The following is a 26,493-nucleotide window of genomic DNA, read 5'->3' as shown; positions in this document are numbered from 1 at the left end:
AGACTTTAACCCTTGTGTTGTCTTCACATCGAACGTGCAACGTTTTGTTTTTCTGGGTCAAAATTTCAAATTTCAATGTTTTGGTCACATTTTTAACACATTTTGTTGTTGTTGCTTATCCCGATGTTTTTGTTGTCACTTTTTGACTTTTTGACACGTGTTAAAACAAATGTAAACCATTTTTTCTGATTGTTTTTTTGTTTTTTTCTTCGCTTTTTTGGACAATTGTTCAACGTTCTGTTAGCAATTATTTTTTTCAAAAGCTATAAAATTATATTTGACACCCAAATTCAATGAAAGTAGTAAACTGGTCATTTATTTTACTTTTGAAGAGCGCTGTATGGAACCATCCAAGTTATCTTTTTTGACAATTTGTTTGAAAGAAACCCAAATTTCTGATATAGAAACTTTTTGAAAATGGGTCAAATTTGACCCCGAGGACAACAAGACGGTTTAACTCAAAGTTTAAAATCAGAATCCTGACTCAGTATTCTAACTTTAAACTCAGAACTCACCTTTTTTTCTTCTTTTCTTACACATGCGGTTCTTATCCTCTTTCGTAACAGGTTGTTTAATGACAGAATTGTGTTTTCACACTGTTTCTCATGTCTTGCATGCACTCGAATAGCTGTTGCTCCAACAACTGAATTGAGAAATACCCATTGTAGTTCATTTAATTTGTGAGGAATTATTTGTTGGGGTGTCACATGTGTGAGTGTGTTTTCTGGGTTTCTATGTGGTGACAGTTGTGCATTGTAACAGGCCTCCCCACTCGCCTATCTCGCTTTGTCCAGCAGCTCTCTGGCACCCCCTGCTGACAGAGCACATAAAACATGCACTCTTTCTGGATTGGCTGGCTTTCTCTACCAACTTTATCCATAGGAGTACCAGGACTCATGTAACTGTAACCTATGGCTGTGTGCCAGCTGTGTGTGTGTGTGTGTGTGTGTGTGTGTGTGTGTGTGTGTGCGCGCGTGCGCGTGCGTGTGTGCGCGTGCGCGTGCGTGTGTTCGTGCGTGTGTGCGCTCTCTAGAGAATGGCTGGATGGATCCTACACCAAGCCCTGTCCATCTGAAAAGTTGCCACACTACTTCATGGCAAAGCTGCTGAGTAACATATGGCAAGTGTTGATTATTAGTTTATGTAATTAATGACCTAGTAGCCATGGAAATAAACATGTGCTTTGTTGTGTTGTATGTGTTTGTTAAGTAGTCATGATCAAACTATCCAAATGTATTTTTTATAACCTCATGAGATACTCATCCTTTGTTGTTGTTGTTGATGATGATGATGATGATGATGATGATAAGAATACACATATTGAGAAGAAAATGGAACAGTGGCTCAATAAAAGCAACACCTTTTAATTTTATTTATAATGATTCATTTTAGAATAATAATTATAATTTACAGTCTTTATTGATCTTCAGAGGGAAAAATTACAGTTTACAAATAACACAGGCGTGAAATACACACAACGCTCAGGTCCTTAACATGCACTAATGGAGAGATGTCAGAGAGAGTGGGCTGCAACTGCCCTGAGCTTATTGGTGGGGGGGGGGGGGGGGGGGGGGGGGGGGGGGGGGGGGTCGTACCTTGCTCAAGAGCACCTTGGCAGGGCCCAGGAGGTGAACTGGCATCTCTCCAGCTACCAGTTTACACTCCGCACTTTGGTCTGTATGGGGATTTGAACCAGCAACCCTCTGGTCCCAACCCAACGTCCCAAATAAGTTAAGTAGCAAAATAAGTAAATAAGTTAATGAGCTGCATTGACTTTTTTTCACAGTAGGAAATTTGGCTCGTCATAGCAGATAAGTAACAATAATGACGGATCTGCTTCACTAACGATTGCAATGAAATGCAGCAATTAATAAGCTTATTAAAACCTTGTGTATGACAAGTCAACATGCCTGCTGTTATATAAAGGTCCATCCAACGTCAGATTCAGGGTGTAGGACAACAGCTTCATAGCTTCAGTTGCCTGTGTGGACACAGGAAGCTGTTGACTAACTTCTAGATTTCATCAAGTCTCTTTGCATCACATCCCAGTTGTGTATGCGTAGCAGGTGGTGCAATGTCAACCCAACACGGTTGCAATGTCGCCTTAAGGAGAAGTTATGGTTGGAGAGATGATGGAAGACATATTTCTGGTTTAAAGAAATACCATTAAACCAGAGCACGCTTTCCTCCCATCCCAGAATGCTATGTGGAGTAGCCAGACCCTCCTTCAGGACTCTTTGGAGGAGGGTCTGGCAAAGCGAGACCATGTGAACATTGACAAAACATTACGGTTATTTTATATATACACTCACTCAAACACATTGGTTGATGCAAAACATCAACCAATGTGTCCCTGAGCAAGACACTTAACCCCTAGTTGCTCCAGAAGACACTTGCACACTGCAACCTCTGACATACGCGACCTATGACCACAATTTTTACTTGTCATACATAATTTACATGTCAGACTGTGGGTATTCTTGTCTTCTTTCATGTAATGTGCCCACGTGATCTATATGATTTACAGTTTTAGAACGATCTGCCTCAAAACCTCAAGATGGTCGGTAAATCTCTCATTCACCATAATGTTATTGTCCTCATTCTCTCTCGAGCCAAATCGCAAACGTAGAGTAATTTGAAACTGCAATTTCAGTGTCATTAAAAAAAAAAATCTTTGTCTGCACAAATTATATACCAATACGTTCGCAAAGGCCTTGTGTGACTCCTTACAGGTCCAGCTCTTTCAGTCAATCATGCTTTTCAATTAAAACTTCCAATATGTGGAATAAGAAATAAGAAACTGCACCTCCTACCAAAAGTTCCCACAGAGTCTCAAGGCCTGGCTCTTGAGGAATGAGATTTGTGATCATTTTTAATCCCCAGGTAATTTTATATTGTTATCACTGTTGATCTGTTAACTGCTAACATGTTTGATGTCATGCCCGGTGTCAAATATAGCCCGCTCACTATTATACCATCTTATTAGTCTGTGCTGTATTAACGCCTTCCTCATGAGAGAGTGAGAGAGTGATCCAGTCTTTTTCATATTTTTATTACTGCTTGTTATTGCTTTGCATGGCTGACTGGTGTTGGAGTTGCATGAACGTGTCCTGATGATTGCTTGGCTTCTTATAATAACTGGAGCTACTGTTGATGTGTAATTTCTTCTAGTGTCCTGATGCTTTCTGCAGCTCCGCATGGCACACTAAAGAAAAAGCTTATGTTTCTGCTCTAGCTGTATGTATGGTGTCTTTTTGATTACTCTGTGCATATTTTAACTTGTATTAATGTTTTTTGTTGCTTCTTGCTGCCATGGTCTAAAATCATCGGGCCAAAGGACTACGGTTGAAAACTAGCCGACTGGCTAACACTGGCATGTTTACAGAAATGTTGATTAATGTGTGCTGTATTTTTATATAGCGTAAGATGTAAAAGTGCTGTATTTTACATAGCGCTTTTCTAATCTTAACGACTACTCAAAGCGCTTTTACATAGTACAGGAACCATTTACCATTCACACACATTCATACACTGTGGCCAAGGCTGCCGTACAAGGTGCCACCTGCTCATCAGATAAACACTCACACACATTCACACTCCGATGGCGCAGCACCGGGGGCAACTCAGGGTTCAGTGTCTTGCCCGAGGACACTTCGACATGGGACTGCAGGGCCAGGGATTGAACCACCAACCTTCCAATTGACAGAGGACCGCTCTACCACTGAGCCACAGCCGCCTTTATAAATAAAAAAAATACAAATATAATGAGGTAATTTCACTGCTGCCCCTTATAGTTTAAACTGTCTGGGTCTTCTTTTCACAGGTCACGCTCAGTGTCTCTTAAGGAAGCAGTCTACAGCTGGTGATACAGTCATTGGCTGATTACAGAGAACAAGCAGATCTCCCCACACACACACACACACACACACACACCCACACCCCACACACCACACACACACACACCCCACACACACACACACACACACACACACACACACACACACACACACACACACACACACACACACACACACACACACACACAAACACACACACACACACCATTTCCCCACATGTGTTTGTTTTTGCTTCCTTGTAAATCAGGTTCTTCCTCACTGCCGAACAGACTCATCTTCAGAGCTTTGTATCGTTTAAAGAATAACAATACCGATGGTATAAGGCGATACCGATGCCTCAGGAGTACTTCATTTAATAACCATCATGTAAATGGAAAATGCAGTTGCGTAAAAGCCAAATAGCCAAATTTAAAATAATGCATTTTAAAAGTAGAAATGTTTCAAACATCATTACTTAATAACTGTCCCAAACTGTTCATCTCCTACGTCACCACACCACAGACTGCTTGGGTTGCTGCTGCTGCTGTTAGTGGCCATCACACACACCACACACCACACACACACACACACACACACACACACACACACACACACACACACACACACACACACACACACACACACACACACACAACACACACACACACACACACACACCATTTCCCCACAGTCTGTTTCTTTTTGCTTCCTTGTAAATCAGGTTCTTCCTCACTTCCGAACACACTCATCTTTAGAGCTTTGTGTCGCGTATAGAATACCAAAACCAATGCCAGTGCCTTTAAGGTGATACCGATACCTCAGGAGTACTTCATTTAATAACCATCATGTAAATGGAAGAATGCAGTTGCGTAAAAAACCAACACCACTCCTCCCCATTCAACTGATTTTAAAATAATGCATGTTAAAAACACACACACACACACACCTTGAAGAGGAAACATATGTTCCAAGATAGACAGTCATGCTTGTTTGTTATATGCAATGGACATGTCTGATAATAATACAAAGTTGTTATACTTTCAGCTTTTTAAAGTTAATTTCTTTGAACTTCCACTTTTGACAGCGTAACAGTTTAGCTTGAAGCTTTTCTACCACTGTACTTCAGCTCTTAGCTTATTAGGCAAAAGTTCAACTTACAATTTGCAACTGACAATTTTAGATTTCATCTTCCAAGTTTTTCAGCAGTGCAGTGCAATGTATTTGAGATTTTTCATAGACTATTCTTTTTGAGCTTTTTCCTTTTATTTTATTTCACAGTGACAGTGGATAGACATTAAAGGTGGGGGAGAGATGGGGGATGACACGCAGCAAATGGCCGCAGCTCGGATTCAAACCATGGCCGCTGCAAAGGCCTCAGCCCACACAGGGTGCACGCTCTTACTGGGTGAGCTATAGGCCGCCCCAGAAGATTACATCCTTAGCTGGTGATAACTGGACTAAAACTATGGATTTAAGTAAAGCGTGACGGCTAACTGACTTCCTAGCGGACAGATCTCAGAGTCCAAGTTAATGTAACTCTGTCCAGTTAACTCTCATCTTCCACTGGGCCCCCTCCCCTGGGCTGTGTGTTTTATTTGTCTATGAGTGCCACTGCCAGAACAATCATGTGTCAAGATTTGGCCATAAGCATATTGATGACTCCAATCATGAGAAACAAAAAGCCCTTCATATTTTTCTCGTCAACAGGGGACTATGATACAACTTGAACTGCAGATTGATCCCAGGCACATTCGGGCTTTTCAGTGTTGTAGACTAGATAATGTTCTCTAGACTGAGGGGGCAGATAAACATGTTTACTGACCTGCTAACGCTGCTCAAAGGTCTGCAAAACAGTGCACAAAGAGAGAAACAGAGCGAGGGGCAAGGACAGGAAGACAGGTCATGAAAGTAAACTGTATGGCTTTATGAAGCTGCATTACTGAGGGTCTAATGACTCATGCTGCGTTCTAGACACAGTTTTTAGCCCGTGAGTTACGACTTTAAGTTATGACTTGGTAATGTTCCAGGCAAAGTCCCCACAAACCCTTCTAGCTAGCGTTAGCTAGCGGCTACCTAATCTTGACGTTAGCTAGCGCTATCTGTTACTAACAATTTCTCAATATTTTGGGATTCCTTTAATAAACATAACCTGTAGTAGTACGCAATATAATTTTGTGTCCCAAACTCCACTATGGCCACGCCAAGACCTGCTCTATAAAGCAGCTCGATTGGTTTGGGTTAGGCTTTGACCTCGAGTGGTTAAGGTTAGGATAGGGTTAGGGTAACATTACGGGGAATTTGGGACACTAAACTGCATTTCGAAAGGAGCCAGTTGAGGTGGTTTGGGCATCTGGTAAGGATAGGGAGGTGTTACAGGCACGTCCAGCTGGGAGGAGGCCCCGGGGAAGACCCAGGACTAGGTGGAGGGATTATTTCTCGCCTCGGGGTCCCCCAGTCGGAGCTGGTTAATGTGGCTCGGGAAAGGGAAGTTTGGGGTCCCCTGCTGGAGCTGCTGCCCCCGCCAACCCGACACCAGATAAGTGGACGAAGATGGATGGATGAAAAAACTGTAACTGGGAGTTACCATCTGGTACGAGTTCACGAGTAGTAAGTTACGAGTTTGACTGAAGGTCCTGAAAACATGGATTACAGGTTGCCTGGAATGCAGCATTAATGAAATCTATCACCAAATCTGCATGTTTTCATCTTAGAAACCTTTCCAGACTCCGGCCATCACTTTCTGACTCCGCGGCAGAAACCCTCATACATTCTCTCATTATCTATCGTTTGGACTGCTGTCATGGAGTCCTGTCTGGGGTCCCCAGCAAAACACTAGACAGGCTCCAACATGTCCAAAACCCTGCCGCCAGGGTCCTCACCCACACCAAGACCTGGCAGCACATCACCCCAACCCACCTCCACTGGCTCCCAATGAAGTCAAATATAAAATGCTCCTTCTCACCTACAATGCTCTGGCCCCACAGTACCCCTCCGACCTCCTCCATCCATACACCCCACTCTGAAACCTGTGGTCCTCAGACGCTGGCCCGATCTCCATTCCCCACACCAGACTCTGTACTTTTGGAGACAGAGCCTTTAATGTTGCAGCCCCATCCCTCTGGAACACCCTCCCTGCAGATATTTGAAATGTTACATTTAAAAAAAAAAAAACTCCTAAAACCCCACATGTTCACTCCAGCCTATAACCTCCCTTAGCTTAGCCACAAAGCCAACACTGTGTTGGGTTTCATGAAAGGCGCCATATAAATGAGTTATTATTATTTTTTAATGTTATGCATTACTACACCTTTGTCTATGTCACAATTTGTGTTGTTAAGAAATATGGGGAATTTTTCAGAAGAAAAAGGAAGTACTTCATCAGTTTTACACCATATCAACTGCTTTTTGAGATTGAAACCTAATCTCAGCCACTAGACAATCCCACTCAACTCCATGATCGCTTTAGCGTTGACGTGTTGATCAATAAGATCAGCTGACACCTTAACATGTTTGCCAGTGGATAAGAAATACATATCTACTGTATATCTACTAGGATATACAGAGGCCTTATGATCAGATAGTCACAATACGATACTATTGCGTTTTAAACATATTGCAAAATTTGTTGTAGCTTATTACCTTTATTCCAACTTGTCGTGGACCAAGCAGTCAAAGAACACAGGATTAAAGTTCAAAAGGTTGGGTTTATATCCCCCAAAACAAATATTCATAAGTAAATAAGGCAGCGTTATAGGGCCCTTAAAAAGGTCACTCTGAAAATAAGGACAACATGAACACTAACTACAACTTGCAGGAAGAAAATCTGACTAAAAACATGTGTTTGCTGAGAATTTAGTTTTTGTTGGGTTTTCTTGCTTACACTGACATGTACATGTTATTATTATTATTTTTTTTACAAAAACCCACATAGAACTGAATCCCAGACGTGTTGCTGTACACCATTTAGTAACAACTTTATTTCATCGAGCCATATTCATGTGCATAAATCCTGCCTGTCTACTCATCACCAGGCGTACACCAAAGTCCAGTTTCAAAAAACAACTTCAATCATATTGTATACATCGCATTAGTGTAAACACTTGAAAACATCCTAACTTGAGCTTTTGTGTTTGCTTTTCCTTCATTACCACTGTACGTGCCCAGAAAGACCCAAGCACCTACTGTATACTTTCATCCTTTTTCTTAATGGGCAACGTAAACAAATAAATATTCTGTTATTATTGACCTATGATAGGATGTCTTTCTATTAATTCTTTAGCAATATAACATTACAAAACTGGGCAATTAGTGCAATATAACATTAAACATATTCCAGATTTTGAAACCATTAATGAAAAATAATTAAAACTCAGTGTGAACAGCAAATTCAGTTTTTTTTGTTTTTTGATTTTTTTACAATACTTACATACTATTATTTACTAATACTACAATACTTTGGTGTGTTGCACGTGCATAATATTGGTCCTGACAGTCAAAGGTTTCTTGTCATAAATGAAAAGTATAAAATCCTCGACCAGAAACAAATAGACATTGTTGGGTAGTAATGAATTACAAAAAAATAAAAAAACTATAATCAGCCCAGATTAAATTAGAAAAATGTGCAATTATCTTATATTCATTGTCAAGGCTCGCTTGATTATATTTTGTAATAACCTCTTTAAAACAATTTTAAAATAATGAAAACTTACAGTAATGTTTATAACAGCATGTTTTTCCGAGCCTTATTAAATTTGACCAATTAATGCCGAATATGTTCTACTGTATATCAAAATAAGTTACTACTTTCAGGTAGTAACTTTATTTTTTACTATATTTGTTTCATTTTTTTAAGATTGTAGTTGGGCATTTTTAGGCCTTTGTGTGACAGGACAGCTGAAGACATCAAAGAGGAGCGGGGGGGGGGGGGGTGGGGGACATGCAGCAAAGGTGCGCAGGTCGGAGTCAAACCGGACCAGCTTTGAGGAGTAAACCTTTACATATGGGCGTCCGCTCTACCAGCTGAACTATCCAGGTGCCCTTGTTTCCGTTTTGTGATTGATGATTTATGAATGGAGTTTTTATTCCTTTTTTTTAACACTGAAAATGGGGAATGAGTTAATGAGTAAGTGATCCTCTCGCATGACAAGAGCAAAGTCCTCCACGTGGCCTTTGATTAAACAAAACAGCACCGACAGAAATGTACACAAAGAAACAGCATCCCACGTTGTAGAAAACACTCAGTACAACTGTAGAATAGAGCTGCAAAGATTAAACAGTAAGTTATCAATTATTAAATGAAATGAACCGTTAACTATTTTAAAAAGCAAGACTCATTTGTTTGGGTTACTTTTATCCATAAAAAAAAAAAAAGACTCAAATACTCTGATTCCAGCGTCTTAAAGGTGCATCGTGAGTTCCTGCATGGTCACTTCTATTGACGTTCCAAGTAAATTCAAAACAAAACAGAGCAAGCTTGCCCTCCCCCCATGTTTCTGTAACTGTCACTAACCCCCACCCCCTCCTCCAACCATCTAGTCTAGTTAGGTTGAGTGGTTTGTTGTATTTTGGTGCACAGCCTGTGCCTTTAGTTCAGGGTTCAGGGGGCAGATGGCACGCGGATCAAGAAAGATGTCGAGGATTTGAAACATAAATGAAATCATGGTGAAACCATGCAGGAACTCACAGTGCACCTTTAAATGTGAATATTTTCTAATTTCTTCTCTCCTCTGTGACTTTAAGATGAATATCTTTAAATTGAGGACAACACAAGACATTTGAGGACGTCGTCCTTTTCACCATATTCTGACATTTTCCAGAACAAACCACTAATCGATTAATCGACAATGAAAATAATCGGTGGTTGCAGCCCTACTGTAGAATACGCACAGTACACTTGTAGTATGTGCCAGTACTGTGTTTGTAAGAGTCTTTTGATTTGACCGTGTGTAAAAGTTAAATATGCAAAAGTCATTTCATTTGCTCTGAAAATGTTTGAGATATTTCAAGAGTAAAAAATAGTGGAATTTGTGCGACTCAAAAATGTCGTGGTTGCATTCTTTTTTTTAGCATAAGGTGCAAGATTTACAATGATTCATCTGGAAGTCATCCAAAAGTATTCAGATTAGATCACATTTGCTTCGTAATCCAATGGATTACATTACTAAATACAAAAGCTGCCAAAGTGTCATTTGTATTCAGTAAGTGATATTGACTGTAAAATTAATGTACAGAGCATCTCTGACATCACCCATTGGTGTGTGGCGATCTGCTATGAGTCGTCCAGTTTGCCGTCACGGGGGCAGCCATCTTGGTTACAGATGGGACGATTGTAGACGAGAGGGAGGAAGATGGCTCACAGGCGCACATAAATCCAACAGATGGACCAGTACTGATATGTTGTAAAGCAGCACTGACGGCTCTCTTGATACGCAGTCAACACCTTGTGTCACATCATAATACAACTGTTAGCTCATTGGGGGCCTGACTGCGGGGTGGGGGATGGTGCGGCTGCGTCATAGAGCTTGAAGCAGAATGGAAACAAGAGAGTTTGGAGAGTCGCGTGGGGACACATTTGGAGGGAAACAGGCCGCACAACAAGTCCAGTATTTCCCTAATTAGTTGCTGTCTCCTTTCCTTTCCCCTTCTGTCAATGTCTTTCAATGTATACTAAATAAACTGTCATTTAAGTGACTGAAGTTTCCACAGAGTGACAAGGGAAGGAGCCGGTTTGGCTGGCAGGCAGCACCATGGCGCCAGAGCAGAGGCCCAGCCGAGGAAGCAGCGCACCGAGCCGGGGGAGCAGCAGCGGACGGACCGGGATCTGGAAAACCAGGCGAGGGCGCGCTTTCACTCTTCCCAGATGGTGGTTCATCATTTAGTTTACTGAATTAAGATGTAGGACATAACCAAGCTCTGATAAAATCTAGACAAACGTAAGCAATTACAGGGTTGGTTGTGGCGTGACACTTGTAAAGTGTTGACGAGTTAAGGCCTCAAAGATGGCGGCCAGAGAGTGGGTTAGCTTGTTTTGATCCAAGGTAAAGAAAAACCAAACAAAAACAGCAGCGTGTATGTGTGATCCGGGTGGGCCAGAATGCCAAGCATCATCCATCTAAGAGTCTCTCATTCTCCCCTTTCCTCTGAGATCAAGGAGTCCTCAGGAGTAAGGGCGATGTCGCCTGTTGGGTGAGAGGCAATCTGCTGCAGGAGCATCTCTGATTGAAGCAGCTGATTGGTCCAGTCCTGACATGCCCTCTCTATGCCAGGCCCCTCCCCTCCATATTCTGGTGGCAGGACAGACGGGGAGAAGAAGTCGCTTAAAGTGTCGTGGAAATCAGCGCCGTGCATATGGATCTACAGTAGGGAGAGAGAGAGAGGGAACTCAACTTTAAAGGCATTTCCACTCATTGTCTCTGTATATAAATAGAGTCTCAGAGCAGAGATGGGTATCTTTGCATTGTGGTGTAATCAGTGTGATAAACAGGCTGCGGACCCTCTGTCTGATCTTATCTGGCAGGAAGGGACGAATCATGGCGAAGACTGGCCGGAAGAACATTGGCTCGTTAACCAGGTGGATTCCTCTCACTTTCAGTGGAAAAGAGTCCTAAACAAGAAGACACACACACGTACAAGGACGGGTGTAGAAACAAATTGAGCAGATTACTTGGTCAGCCAATCAAGTCGATAAAAAAAGTATGTAACAGCAAATAATGGTTATATCAAACACTCATGATGCATTCACCCCAAATTTGGCGGCACAATTACAAATAAAGTCATCAATGCAACGATGCAAACAGATGTGACCTAGTGGAGCTAATGAAGCGAATTATAATGTGATTACACATTACAATAATCTAGCCAATGTGCTCTGTGCAACAAATGCATGCACAACTACTGTATGTCTTAAAGAAAGAAATAGTTTGACTTTAACAGTGTATTGTTTTTGCTGTGTTCCTTATTTGTGACTGGAAGGTTGCAGTGATGCCACTGACACGTCCTGCCTGTGGTGTAACATGCTGTCAACATGTGGTTAGTTGAGACGTCAAGTTCTCCCTCTTAGATAGAACATGTATTAAGGTATTGGGTGTCATCTGCCTAGAAATCAAATGTAACTGTGGATAAACCTATCCGGTAAAAGATATATTTTGATCGGCAATTGTGTTAAACTACAATTCTCATAATGCCACTACATGATGTCATCAACAGTTAGGTGTCCAGCTGCATAGCACATGGTAGAAGTGGTAGATGGTTGTATTTGTATTAGGCCTACCGAAAGCACAGAGGATATCTTTCTGGCGAGGGAAGGGTTAATCTGCAGGGCGTGGCCTAGACTCCAGCCCTGCAAGTCAAATATGGCCTTCAGACCCTGTCTCTGCGTCTCCTTCTCCATGGAGATGATCTCTGATGTCATCAGGCTGACCCTGAACACCTGGAAGGCCGACCAGTCTTTTGGGATCCACTGCCCTGCAGACAGATACAGACGTGTGGCTGCACTTTCATGAGATACAATCAATCAGTCATTGTAACCAAAATTGAATCAGTCTGTTGCTCGGGGTTTAGCTTTTATCTTAGGTTCCAACAGAAAGATTGGCCAATGAACTATAAAGGAAAACCTATACTGTAGGTATCTACAGTGGGACTGCCAGTAACCTCTTGCATCAAATGTAAACCCTACCATTAAGCCATAAAGCAGTGTTAAGTGATTTTTTTCGGCCACTTGGAGTAATCAGAAGAAGCAACATAACATGGACATAGTACTACCTCATAAAGTTGTTATGAGAAATGTCTTAGCAAACCAATGCCTATTCACACATGGACAGGAAATGATGCATGCTTATAATCCAAAATCTCACTGTTAAAGCGCTACTCTCACCAAAATGCAACCTAGTACTCGGGTACCGGAGTCAAACTTTCGTTGAAAAGCATAGTAAGGACAAAAGCGCTACTTTTAAGATTTAAAGTATCCTTGTTTTATTTAAAATGGCCTTTTGAATGGGAGGGCTAGGGGCACTTCAGTGATCGCATCAAAATCCATCCATCTTTGTCTGCTTATCCGGTGTTGGGTCGCGGGGGGAGCAGCTCCAGCAGGGGCCCCCAAACTTTCCTTCCCGAGCCACATTAACCAGCTACGGGGCCAGGTTGGAGATATAATCCCTCCACCTAGTCCTGGGTCTTCCCTGAGGCCTCCTCCCAGCTACATCAAAATCACTGTTTTTAAAAGACTAAAAACTCAACACAACATCAAACTTTGCTCAAAGTATCACCAGGGGCTCTACACATAACTCAAGCATTGAGAACATTGTTTGTGTACACAGAGTTTACTAATCAACTCACTGTAGCAGTTGGTTTTTCAGCTCGCCGCCATCTTGTCAGTCAAAAAGAGTCGATCTCCGAATGCGAATGAATAGGGGGAAATGTCATACTTAAATGAGGCTCCTTTTTCAACTACAAGGTCAATACTGTTTTTCACAACAAAACAATGAATTATCCGTGCATTTATATGGAACTAAGCTTTAGGAGCTTTCCATCTTTACTCTCCTACCTGTTACGTTGCATTCGGAGATCAACTCTTTTTGGATGTCAGCGATCGGAAAAACCAACCGCTAAAGTGAGTTGTTCAAAACCTCTTTTAGTAAACTCTGTGTACACAAACAATGTTCTCAATGCTGAGTTCATGTGTAGAGCCCCGGGTGACACTTGGAGCAAAGTTTCATGTTGTGTCGAGCCTTCTTAGTGTTATAAAATATTATAAGATGTTGATGTGATCATAGTAGTGATCCTAGCACTCCCATTCAAAAAGCCAAAAATACGGAAAAGACTTTAAATTGGCCTCTCCCTCCTAATTATGCATTTACACAAAAGTTTGACTCAGGAATATTCACAACAACATTGTGTCTCGTCTCTGTAATACGGTACAGCGGTAATTTGTTTCGGCCATTATCCCCGGCTCTGTAATGCTTACAGTTTGTCTAAAGCCGCGTTCCGACTGCCCGTCTAGCAAAAACGCAGGTCTTTCCATTCATTTTGGATGAGGGGCGATGCTCAAAAATACACAGTGGGCCTGAGGCGAAACGTTTAGAGACCGACTCAACTTTTGGGGAAAACACAACCCCACGTCACGCTGCAGTGGCCCATCATGTAAACGGCTCTCAGCCTTGTCTGTGTGTTTTGAGCTATGGTCTGAGGCGGTGTGAGAGTCCCGTACAGGAAACAAGAAAACATCACTGCCTTTATTGTACGGTGGTCACAGGGACAAACGCACTGCAACTTAACCCTTGTGTTGTCCTTGGGTCAAGTTTGACTCATTTTCAATATTTTTGAAATACAGGTTTCTTTCAACCAAATTACCCAAAAATAATAGTTTAAATGGTTTCCAAACAGTATCGAGACTAAACTTTGACATGTCCCAGTCAGTGATCCACTCAACATCCTCTGATCTTAACTATTAGTCAAACTAATTCATGATTTCGGCTTCTTTTTCTTACTCAAAAATAAATTATAATGTCATGTGAATTAGGTTTTTTGATTATGAATTAAAAGAAATGTTGAGAAAAGTGACAACAACTTTTAAAAAGCATCAAAAGCATAGAAAAAAGTGACAAAAATGTCAAAAACAACAATAAAAAAAAGTTCATTTTCAATTTTAACCCAGGACAAGTCGACGGGAAGACAACACAAGGGTTAAGAAAGCACATGCAAATAGACAAAACACAAGCAAATTAAGAAAACATCTGTATTCATTTGACAACACACATGCAGCATTAAGCACACACGCTGCAAATACACACAACACAACCAAATACACAAACGCGTTGAAATGATGCTGCGTTTAAATGCGGTTGGAAACGCCGTTATTTATAAACAATTTGACGGAAAACAGTACGTGTGAAGTATAAAGTCCACTTGTGCTACATTGGGGTTTCAAAGAACACAACATGACGACACACACACACACACACACACACACACACACACACACTGACCAATCCTGTAGATGAGCACTCTGCTGCCGGTGCGGTCCCGCTGTGGGAGGACAGTGTGGTATGTTGTGTTGAGGAGCCCGAGCACCGAGGAGGGAGACAGACAGGTGCTGATCTCAGGACTCTCCCTCCGCCACCGCTGGTAGTTCAGTAAGAGCTGCACAAGACATATGCAACGTTCAGGGGCATCAGGGAATCGAGAGGAATTCATAGGATTCTATCAGCACCGGTGCATTTAGGAAGATTTAAACTGCAAAAATGAATCAACTAGTTGTCAACTATTAAATTAATCGCCGACTATTTGGATAATCAATTAATAGGTTTCAGTCATTTCTTATGAGGAAAAAAAAAAAAAAAAAGATCTGATTCCAGTTTGTTAAATGTGAATACTGTATGTTCCAGTTTCTTCACTCCTCCTCTGACAGTAAACTATATTGTGGACAAAACAAGACATTGGAAGACGTCATCTTGGGCTTTGGGAAACACTGATTGAGATTTTCTGACATTTAATAGATCAAACAACTAATCTCTCAATCAAGAAACTATCTGCCAGATTAAATCGACAATGAAAATAATCGTTAGTTGTGGCCCTAGAGAAGATATACGTTCCAGGAGTTGACACACACATAAGAAATTATATCTACTCAGTAATCTGTACCAAACCCTCATTAGTAAATGCTCCTGCTGCTGGAGATCAAACAGAACAAATACAAATACAAGCTCGGGCTGTGATAGGAGTGAGATAAAAGCTAACTCTAAGGACGATTTGTGTGGTAAAAGTCAGAGTGAGTTTGTACTGGTGACTTGAATCCCTGATACACAGACTGCTGAGCTTCGTCCCAGTTGGACGAGCTCCAGCTGTTTTCAAATGAAAATAAGAGACTAAGCCTTCCTGTTGAACCAAGGACTGACTGGACACGCACATATGTGTACAGTGTCTGCTGTAGTGGTGGAAGAAGTCCTCAGATTCTTTACTTAAGTAAAAGTACTATTACCACACTGTTGTTACTATATGCAAATATATACTTTGTTACAAGTAAAAGTCCTGCGTTGAAAATACTACTTAAGTAAAAGTATAATAGGGAAATGTACTAAAAGTATTAAAAGTACTCAATGCAGAATCATTTTAGAAATGATCCAAACAGGTCGGTCGAGTGTTTAATTGGCTAATTATTTCAGCTGTAGGATACTTGTAGGCCTGTATATCGTTGGGTAGTTTATTGAAAACATTGTATTTTATCAACTACACGTGTTTTCTGTGCAAAAATCTTCATTTGTGAAGTAACTAAAGCTGTCAGATTAATGTAATCAGAAATGCAACAGAGTAGAAGTAGAAAGTGGGGTGAGAAGAAATACACAAGTACAGTGCAAATACTACAAATTGTACTTAAAGTACAGTACTTGATAAATGTACTTAGTTACATTCCACCACTGGTCTGTTTACTTTATCTTACTTAAGAGTATTGTTATGTTGATGTAATATTAAAGAGAAACTTGCTTTTTACAGTCACACTTTTTTTTTTTAAATGAAACACAGTATTTGTAAAAGGAAACTCTACCAACTACTGGCCGACCCCTGAGCTGTGTGGTTTAATAAGAATATTACTGGGATCCAGGGCTCACAATTAGCACCAGCCAAATGTTGGTGAAATATCCAAGAGGATGGTAGATTTCCAAAAGGTATAAGCTAATCTATTGAGTGGCTGGAAAAATGTGAACATTCACTAGCTATTTGGCTGGTGGACAAAAAAGTTAATTTTGCACCCTGCTAGTATCGGTCAGTTGTTGTGAAAGTAGATTAGAATAAATTAGGGTTAGGGTTACACTGTAACTTGGATACAGTAGCCTGGACTACAGTAGTATGCTGCCTATTCTATTGAATAAGCATTTGAGCTCCTCTAGCACTAAATTTAAACCAGCTGTATGTGGACATGAGTCTTACTATGTGACACTGCCATACTATTACTACTATTAATAATATATATATATATAATATATATATATATATATATATATATATATATATATATATATATATTAATAATAATAATAATGTTCACGATAACTATCTTGTTTAGGGACATGATGTTAAGTTCATACTTTTTGTAAACAATAACAGGATACAGTTGTCTACACATTAAAGCCTAACCTATTTTAATAAATCCAAAAAGTCATGTCAGTAACATTTTTGCAATATGCTGCTATAAAGACGTAAAACGCACCTAAAGTAAACCGACTAATACACTTAGGCTTTTGTTTGTCCGATAACTGCCCAATGTAGCTTACTGGAAATACTAAGTAAAAAGAAACGACGCGCAGTCATTAAACGGCAAAAAGATGTTAGGTTCTTAAACTCCTCTCAGCTCCTGAACCCTCGGGGGCTTCCAGAAGGCTCCGCGGTGTGTGGTTGGTTTTCCCCGCGAGGGGAGCGTGGCGTAGGCTACCTTCAGAGAGAGCTCCACGTCGATGTCTCTGGCCCGCAGAAACTTGAGGAGGAACTGGTCGGAGAAGGTCCGGACGGCGGACAGTTCGCTGGCCTGCAGGGCTCTGCGCCGCAGGCCGCTCACATACGGCCCGAGCTGCTCCGAGTCGTCCGGGAACTCACCGAGCTGAGCACCGTTCATGTCGCACCCGCGTTGGTATGGCAGACCCCGGCTACATTTACTCCCAGTGGCAGCGGGCTGCTACTGGGGGGAGAGAGAGAGAGAGAGAGAGAGAGAGAGAGAGAGAGAGAGAGAGAGAGAGAGAGAGAGAGAGAGAGAGAGAGAGAGACTGGGAGTTTGGACGGTAGCGGTGTGGCGCGTGAGTATAAAGTGAAGATAGAAAACTAGATAGGCTCGAGATTGTGTAGCCTGGCCTACTGTCCGAATATTTGGACACGTTGTCTTTTATTGACATGGCAACATTGTTATTGAAAGTTGAATTGACCTGACCTAATGAGAGAGAGAGGAGAGATAGAGAGAGAGAGAGAGAGAGAGAGAGGAGAGAGGAGAGAGAGAGAGAGAGAGAGAGAGAGAGAGAGAGAGAGAGCTGTAGTCCTAGCAGCACAGTATGTCTTTGCCTGTCACACTTAGAGAAACAGTGAGTGACCCCCCCCCTTCACGCGCGCACACACACACACACACACACACACACGTAATGTTGCCATGTTAATGCTGATAGCATCAGCTTTGTTCTTGTTGTTATTATTGTTGATGTCAAATTGATGCTAATAAAGCTTCTTTGAATTGAAATTGAGAGAGAGCGAGAGAGAGAGAATAACCACAGTTGCATTGCCTTGCTCAATGGCACTGTAACAGCAAACAGACCTGTGACCCAGAATCACTTTAAACTCCAGGCTGGTGGCCGATTTCCTCAATAAAATGTGATCAACATATTGTTTATGTCCCGGAGGATGAACTCACTCTTGTTCTGAAACAACATGCAGAAACTGCGCCAACATCTCCCCTGCTGGTCAGCAGCTGCAGTTTCATGGGCTTTTCTCTAATTTGAGTCTTTTTTTTGAACTGTCTGATGACTGGGGGTGCAGTACAAAGTATAATATTTTTAACTGTGATGTTTTTTGCTTCTTCACACCACTGTTTTATTCATTCATTCCTTCTATTTAACTCTATTTTATTGGGGGGAAAGTCCAGGCTTTGGCTGGGCCCCTAAATCAAAGTAAACAATGTGCAGCATGCATTTCTCTGAGAGTTCTTCCTCTACCTAATAAACAATAAAATAAATGGAGATAAATGAAACTTTTCTTGTGATGCTGTCATGAAACTTACCTACGTTGTCTACCGCTTAATCAGCAGGCCAAACACAATTTAAAGGGGAACTTTGTTTTTTTTTTCTAACCTGGACCCTATATTTTCCCATGTTTTTGTGTCTAAGTGAATGACGGGAACAGCAACTTTTGAAAGTCCAGTATTAAGAAAGACAACAAAAGAAGATGCATTATAACACAAATAGGCAAATATGAAGCTTTCGACTTATGTCCACTCCAAGTGCTTGGCTGACAACATTATGGGAAGGATTCCTGCAGAGAGACCTTTTTGTTACAGAGTAAGATCCTTTTTGTTTAAATGAAACGTGACCAACATCGCTATCACCAAACCCACCAGACTTTCATATAAATAAACAATAATTTTATCAGCGTAAAGCATACTTCATTCAACGATGACAAAACAAAATGAAACTATTAAAAGCCATCTTGGTTTGTTATCCCCTGTTCCAACAATCACAGCTCAGATTTGGTTAACAAAAACAAAATTAATTCACCCATTTACATGTGGAATTATGCTGCCTTTAAACACGCTAAAAGTACCATTTATTTAAATGGAGTCTGGTGAGTTAGGCGATGGTGACTTCGGGCGGTTTCTGGTTGAACAAAAAGGATGTTACTCTGACAAAAAGGTAAGGATCCTTTCCATAATGTTGTCAGACACACTATTTACAGAATAATAATCTGAGCCTGTAAGTGGCAACCCCCCCCCCCCCGTATTTTTCATGGACATACAGCACATTAAATGTGCATATTTGCTTGGTTTGCAGCTGCCGGTTACAGCGCCCCTGCATGGGGCAAACTGTATTTTACACAAATACGACGCATTGATGTTATATAGTCATTACAGTATCATCTGAGAGTTTGATATGCAATTTCTGTCTCAACAGAAAGATTGGGTTGAACACCGATGACCTGTCACTTTTTGCACAAGAATGGTCCAATTTTGGAATGCTGAATATATGCCGATTAGTCCCTAAAATCTCTTTATGTTGCTCTAAATCATAATACCATACAATCTGTTGTATGTGCTGGTTTAAAATATTCTGAATAAAATTCATCTGAATGATGAAGACACAAATGCCAGTTAATTTGAGAACAAAAAATAAAGACTCCCAGCCACAAACACCTCTTTGAGCTCCGTTTTTACTGAAAAACTGTAACAGGGGTCGGTGAACCAGGCACCTCTGTAGCATCACGCTGCTACTGTACATACAAGACAACACCCACAGCACAGTCACGATTATACAATGTTTCTAATCAATATATTCATCAATATATAATGTATTGTATAATCAACAGCTCTGGGTCACACCGTAGTGGGGTCAGAACATGGAACAAAAATGCTCTCTCTCCATCTCTTAATCATTAAAACTGGTTCTGGTCCATGGAGACTAACCAGAAAATGTCAGTCATAGTTTGTTTTTTTTGGCTCCATTTTATTCTAGTTTCAACTTTGCTTAAACTACATGGTTGTCAGAGAAATGTGACCCAGGTGTGTTTCTCACAACGTACTCTATGTTTTACACATAGAAAGCTTTGGGCCAGTGAGCAGGAAGCGTCTCCGATTATCAAGCGTCTCAGTTGTTGATTAGACCAAATTACTACTTTTTTTTTTTTCCAAGCTCGTGGTACAAAAAGACAATGAACTTTACAGCATGACTTTGTGTCTAAATGAAATTATTTTCCTGGACTCTCATCCTGTAAGAGGCTCCATGCTCTAGGCCCAGAGGTTTAGTGAGTACTTAAAGATGGTGGTCCAAACAGATTGGAGGACACACAGTGTCCTCTCAGGGCGGGGGGGGGGTCAATAAACACCAAACATCACAATTCACAACCCTTCACTTGAGAAGCCTTGGAGAGATTTGCAACTAGGGGTTGATGCATAGACCGTTTAAGTGAAGCCAAAACATCTGGATCGCCCCCTGATGGCTGGCTGCAATACAGGTCATAAACCCAGCCCCCCCCCCCCCCCCCCCCCCCCTCCATGTTAGCAGATGGGGCATGTGCACCTCAAGTATATTTTCCTTTTATTTTCGGTATTTGTTATCACTGTTTTTGTTCGTGTTAATTTTCCTTCTAAGTTTGGTTTTTATCAGATATACTGTATGATGCAGTAAAAATGGGGTAAATTGTCATGATTGACAGCTGAGATTGACTCACGATTGGTCAAGCGGGTGTATGGGCGGGACTTTTATAGAGCGCCTCTACCGCCTGATCACTAGTGCGCAGACTGGCTTCAAAATTACAAGATGGCAGCGCCTGTTTTCGGGATATTTTGGCTTCAGTTTTTGTACATTGGGAGTAAGTGGAGACTTTTGTTTGCCATGATGTTGCCATGGGAAACAGCAACAACACAGTTTTTCCTATAGATCTCAGAACAAAAAACTTAAAGCTGCCAGCTGTGTTGCTTTCTCAGTAATAATCTGCATAACCGTCTGCTGTCAGCATTAGCACTAGGCGTCCAATCATACCACTCGACTTGAACTTGAGACTGCTTCCCTTCAGAACTACATGTCTTCCATAACTGGGTCTAATGCTCGCCAATGGACATATGAAAAACCAAGCAAGTCTCTCTGGTTAATGGTGCATCCAAGTAACACGCTGGGCCTCATGCAGGATCCACCCGTATGAACAGATTTATCTTTAAAGTGGCACGTACAAGCGATTTAAGAGAACTTCTTGAATTCACCAATTTAAGTTTGAAACTAAATTCATTGGGTATCATTGGGTACAGACTTAACAGTGATGTAACAGATACTCCGTCTCTTTACACAGAGGAGGGAAAACACTCATTTGAAGTAAGAGTCATAATGCTTTAACCTGAGTGCATCAGGAGTTTGCACCAAAATCAAACTCAAATAAAAACACAATTAAAATATACATGAAAATGAATAAATATCCCATTGACCATATCATCCTCATGGTTTGCCAAATTGCAGTAAAAAAAAAAAAAAATTGGAATATTTCATCTCTCAATCAGGGGTTTATACAGGTCCTGGTCTTTACAAAAAAAAACATTGTCAAACCATTCCCTCTTTACTTTTGTGACAATATGATTCTGCTCTGATGGCACGACTGTCGGCGGCGCTATTAATTAAGACTTTTATTGTTTTGGGTCGTTGAACACAACAGCTGACACTGCTCAACTAGAAGTGTTTTTGTGGGCCGATTTCTGACTTAGATGGCAATTTGAGGGCCGTTGATTCCATTAATGATCCCATCTCACAAAATCTCCGGAGATATTCATCAAGTTAAAAACCCGTTTGTGTTTGGTGAATATGACTTGGAACACTTGCATGACAAAACTTTACAGAAAAAAAGCCAGAGAAGTTTAAGATAAGAATAAGACAACATTGCTGCATGAGGCCCAATGAGTAGCTTTGTGCTGAAAAATCAACAACGTGAAATGTTAGAACTTGACAGATCTATTGAAACATTTCGAAGACATTTTTTGGTCCAACACATCCCGCCACTCTCGACTAGGGCTGGGTATCGTTTGAACTTGTTCTGACTAAAGTGCGGATATGAAACCGGGGCTTCGGTACGTTACTCTGAGAAATACAAACATGGTTTTCAACAGTTTTTTCTTCTTCTTTCATTTGATAAAAGAAGCCGTATTTTTAAAGTGTTGAATGTTGTCTGAACCCAAGCACACATTCTATAACCGCGCCTTATTTAAAAGTCTAAAACTAACAAGACTTTGGTTGAAATATGAATCTGAACAAATCCAAATCACAGTAAACGAGATCACAGATCTAACCAGATTATTTATGCTAACGTTTTCCATACTACGGATACCAAAACAGTACTCAGGATGAGTACCCAGCCCTACCCCTCCGCACGGGGATACCCTTTGATTGACTTCTGAAAAAAAGGGGGGGTTCACCTGTCTGTCACAGTCTCAAACATGTCAACATTAAAGCAGTGTTGTGTTCGTGTGTAATGGGAGTGCGAGGCTACATTTACATTGCTACGTTTAGGTTTTTTAAACAGAGTTTTGAGCCAAAAGCGACTTCGGTTTAAACTTACGCGCCTAAACAGGGTCGGAAGTGTTTTTTTTTTTTTAGATGTCTCCGGTTTAGGGGCCCTGAAACGTCACAGCAGTGTGAATGCGAGGTCTAAACGTAGCGAAAGAAATTTGTTTTTAGAACCAAGACGTAGCAATTTCAAACAACCCGGTCAGCCTGCCGCCAGCTGAAGTGTTAAGATGTCATTAGTTCAACATAAAAACACCATCAGCCTCAGCTCTGGGATTAAAGGAACACATTACGTTTTGAGAGATCATGCTATTTGGTTTTGAACCAATTTTAATAACAACAATAATAAGAAAAAAATAAATAATTGAAAACTATTTTCTAGAAGTTCCTTTGCTAAGCTTTGGTGTCCTTCATGTCAGAAACAAATACATTGGTGGAGTGGGGGGGGTTTCCACTGGTACATTCTTACAAATAGGGGCTGATAAGAACAAGACGGGGCTGAAGTCAGGAGGCTTTCCTGTTGCTTGTGGATTGGAAGGCTAATTTGTGCAAATGCGCTCACATGTCCTGAGTTCAAATCTCCGGTCACTGTGGAACATGCTGGAATGACGTATTAATAAACTTCTAAAGCAACGTGTCAACACAAAAACAAAATAAAAGCCCTGAACAAAAGCACTGCATTTAGGATCACAAAACTCAACCGGGCTTTTTGTTGTTGTCGGATGGAATGACTGTGTCTGCTACACGGACATTTCAGAAAGCTGAAAGTAGTTAAGGCAACACCTTCATTTCAAAGGGTGTTAAAAAGATACACCCATATACACCCATGTGGGTAAAAAGAGACGCACCCAGAGGGTGCAAAAGAAAAAGGCTTTCATTAACTAGTAATAATCTGTATCGGCCTTGAAAAACCAGTATCGGTCGATCCCTAGTTTACACCTCTCTGCATTCTGCTCACCATAGTTCAACATTTAGTTCAATGAAAAGTTATTGGAGAGAGACAATGACAGCTTTCCAAGCTTACAAGCTTGGGTTAGGGAAAGCAAATACCGGGGACTAAAGTTTACCAAAGTTCACTAACCAGTTCAGTTCAGTTCTAATAAATTGGAATCGCAGCAAAAGTTGTCTGTTTGAACTAGGGCATCCATGATGTGTTGGGGTTGGGTGAGAGAAAAATAAAAGGGCTAGGCTGTATGCAACTACAGTACAGTACAGTGTAGTATAGGACATACTAGAGGCTTTCAAGTAGTGATGATAGTGACGATTATCAAGATAACAAGGTAAAAAAAATTTTTTTATAGTAACAAAAACCAAGACGTAAGACGGGCTGCAAAACAAGGAACAGAACCAAAACATAAAATGATGACATGCCGGATGATATGGCTAAGAGTTCCACATTTTTAAGTGAAGGATCCTTGGGTGTGTAATAGGAAGTGTAATTATTCCTACTGTAAAACTATTATATTGGAAATGCAAGCAGTGCAAGGCGTGCTGTCTCAGCCAAGCTGCATCCTGTCAGTGTTACCACTGAGCTGATCCATTGCTTTTTATTATTTTTGCAATTTAGAAGTAACTTCTAGACCTATCAAATATCGCTTCTTCTCTACTATTCTATGATACATTATATATATATATTACTAATGGCTTACACTGTTCTAAATCATGTCAAATACATTTTTTAAGTATCCAATACATGTAACAATAAGAAATAATGCGGTTATAGGAATGTAAGAAACATTAAGAGACGACAGTGGTCATTGCAATAAATAGATTATTTCTCAAATGAACTGACATTGAAGATTACTTGGCGAAAGAAGCCTGTCCAATACAAAATACTTAGAAATTAAAGTATAGTTAACAAATGATTTATTCTTTGAACTGACATGTTGAAATGGCTAAACAGGAAACAGCTCTGCTATCCTTGTTGGCTAGAGCGCTGAGTTGAAAATAGTGCATCATGTCGTAATGATGTGATATCTCAGTCCTCAAATGTCTGTTCAACAGTATATCTTATCAAGCTCCAGAAAGAGTCACTAAAACAAGATGAAAACTAAAAAGCCATGCAGTTTCCTCACATCTGAGCGACAGAGTCTGCTTTCACAATGACAGAGAAAAGAAGAAAGAAAAGGAGAAAGAAAATGTGTTTGGCATTGAAGTGCACATAATCATTGAGGGACTCACTGCTCACTGGCACATGACTTCAATCAGAGCTTCCTAGTATTTTAGAAGTCCGTCACCCTGATCCACTCCAAGTAGCATCCATAAGCTATTCACAAATTCACAAAAAGCTATCCATGAAAAAGGATAAAGCATAAAGGGTTTGTGTTAAATGGCTGATTAATAAAAAAACAAAACAAGAGTAGAATATAAAAACTTAACAGAACCTCCTCAACTTAACCACATTCTAACAGTTAGACATCAACATAAGCTGATTGGACCAACCAGCGACACACTGCTTGAGTTGCCCAACACTTTGGGAATGTAAAAAAAAAGCAACAAAATGAAGATCTTTGCTCTTTAAGAAACCTTTAGAAAAATTGTCTCCAGTGTAATCACAACTACCTGTCTTATTAAAGAACAGAAGATGCTTTGAATATGTAGCTCTTATGTTTAGGTTGCAAAGGCTGACACTAGTGCTCCAGTGTGGCCACAATGACCCCATGGGCCCTATTTTAAAGCTCTAACCTAGCGGTGTGAAGCGAACAACGGTTTGAAAAAAGGGTCCGTGCACCTGGCTCAGAAAGGTTGTACTCATTGTCTTAACTAGTCATAGGTGTTTTGGGTGTAACATGCAATAAACTAATCGGTGTCATCTCATATTCCCTTTAAAAGCCAGGCTCGTTTGAACCTTGCCACATTGCTATTATGATGATATTATGATATTATATATGATATTATGAAGATTTGCTAAGCAGGAAGGAGAGATTTTCAGGAGAAGAAACTGATCCGATCGTGTGTGAAGTGAAAGCGCCAAGCGGATCATATACGAACCACCCAAACTCCATAAAGGTGATTCGGCAATATGCAGATGATGTGATGGTAATTGTGTGTAACCCATTACTGACCGAGACTTTGTCAAACTATGGAGACAAAACCACACCAAAACCCCAGCAACGACTAGCCGTTAAAGAAGGTTACTGTAGTTTCTCATTAAAAAATCAAATGGCCAGTGTGAAGAAAAAAAGGCCGGGGGAAAACAAACAATGGCTCTACATGATAAAGTAAGCATAATGAACATTTGTACAGAACTAATTCCCCTTGGCGGCTCTAAACAATGTCAAGCTGCCATCAATGAAACGCAAACCATTCTGTACATGTTTTCACATTAAAAGCCCATCAATAAGTGAAAGACTGGATTACTTTTAATGTAATGTGTTATTCTGCAGGACATTGAGTTTTGTTGCCGTTAGAGTAACAGCAGTCTGCAAAACTGGAAAAGGACTGGAATTAATAGTCAGGCAATTGGTGAATGAAAACGTTATTTCTGTTAGAAAGGAGAAGCACATCGGTGAGTGTGACATGACTGATCACTGATGGAATTGGTAGTGTGGAAATGTATCTAGACGACAAGTAAACAGGGTTTTGGAATTTAGGAACACAGGCCTGGATCTCTCTGCAACTGAAAAATAAAAGCCGGAGTCCATATTTGTAAATTTACGGTAGACTCACAAAAAAATGGGTTGAATAGTACTATTACAGACTGAACATACAGATATATTAAAATGAATTTGTCTCAAGACAAACGCGTTATTTATTTCAACCAACCTTGTCCGTTAAAGTGGAATGTTTATGGAACCTGAGTTACACCAGCATGTATCTCCTCAGTGTAAAACACAGCCAATCAGATTTACTCCCACATGGGTCCTTCACCACCAAACCAGCTGGAAGAGCCACTTCATTCACACTCAAGTTTAACTGCATCTTTCTATCTT

At 40.7% G+C, this 26,493-nt stretch overlaps 1 protein-coding gene and 2 long non-coding RNA genes across 4 annotated transcripts; 2 read left to right on the top strand and 1 right to left on the bottom strand.

The window, feature by feature from the left end:
- The first annotated feature begins 8,888 nt into the window (after window positions 1-8,888).
- On the top strand, window positions 8,889-9,844 carry LOC116699680 (uncharacterized). The gene is made up of 2 exons (XR_004334479.1): window positions 8,889-9,059; window positions 9,703-9,844. It is a non-coding gene; the product is annotated as an uncharacterized LOC116699680 (long non-coding RNA).
- A 48-nt stretch (window positions 9,845-9,892) lies between these two features.
- On the bottom strand, window positions 9,893-17,528 carry ttpa (tocopherol (alpha) transfer protein). Of its 2 annotated transcripts, XM_032532362.1 has the most exons (6): window positions 17,260-17,528; window positions 14,819-14,972; window positions 12,106-12,299; window positions 11,329-11,439; window positions 10,950-11,189; window positions 9,893-10,918 (listed from the first exon to the last, which is right to left on the bottom strand). In XM_032532362.1, exons 1-5 carry the CDS (start codon window positions 17,437-17,439, stop codon window positions 10,959-10,961), a joined length of 870 nt encoding a protein of 289 aa, XP_032388253.1. In that variant the 5' UTR covers window positions 17,440-17,528; the 3' UTR covers window positions 9,893-10,918; window positions 10,950-10,958. The 2 variants fall into 2 exon arrangements, with proteins under 2 accessions (XP_032388253.1, XP_032388252.1); XM_032532361.1 differs by having other exon boundaries at window positions 9,893-11,189.
- LOC116699685 (uncharacterized) lies at window positions 15,910-26,444 on the top strand. Its single transcript, XR_004334484.1, has 3 exons — window positions 15,910-15,921; window positions 16,451-16,456; window positions 26,341-26,444. It is a non-coding gene; the product is annotated as an uncharacterized LOC116699685 (long non-coding RNA).
- The last annotated feature ends 49 nt before the right edge of the window (window positions 26,445-26,493 follow it).

The sequence above is a fragment of the Etheostoma spectabile genome, chromosome 12 (genome assembly GCF_008692095.1).
Source record: "Etheostoma spectabile isolate EspeVRDwgs_2016 chromosome 12, UIUC_Espe_1.0, whole genome shotgun sequence".
Classification (NCBI taxonomy): Eukaryota; Metazoa; Chordata; class Actinopteri; order Perciformes; family Percidae; genus Etheostoma; species Etheostoma spectabile.
Note: the sequence above shows the minus strand (reverse complement) of the source record. Positions and strands in the feature narration are given on the sequence as shown.

Coding starts and splice junctions, on each gene's coding strand:
- ttpa (XM_032532361.1), bottom strand. CDS start 17,439: ATGAACGGTGCTCAGCTCGGTGAGTTCCCGGACGACTCGGAGCAGCTC. Junction 11,440..12,105: donor AGATATCCTCTGTGCTTTCG/GTAGGCCTAATA, acceptor CTTCTTGTTTAG/GACTCTTTTCCACTGAAAGT. Junction 11,190..11,328: donor CAGATAAGATCAGACAGAGG/GTCCGCAGCCTG, acceptor TCCCTACTGTAG/ATCCATATGCACGGCGCTGA.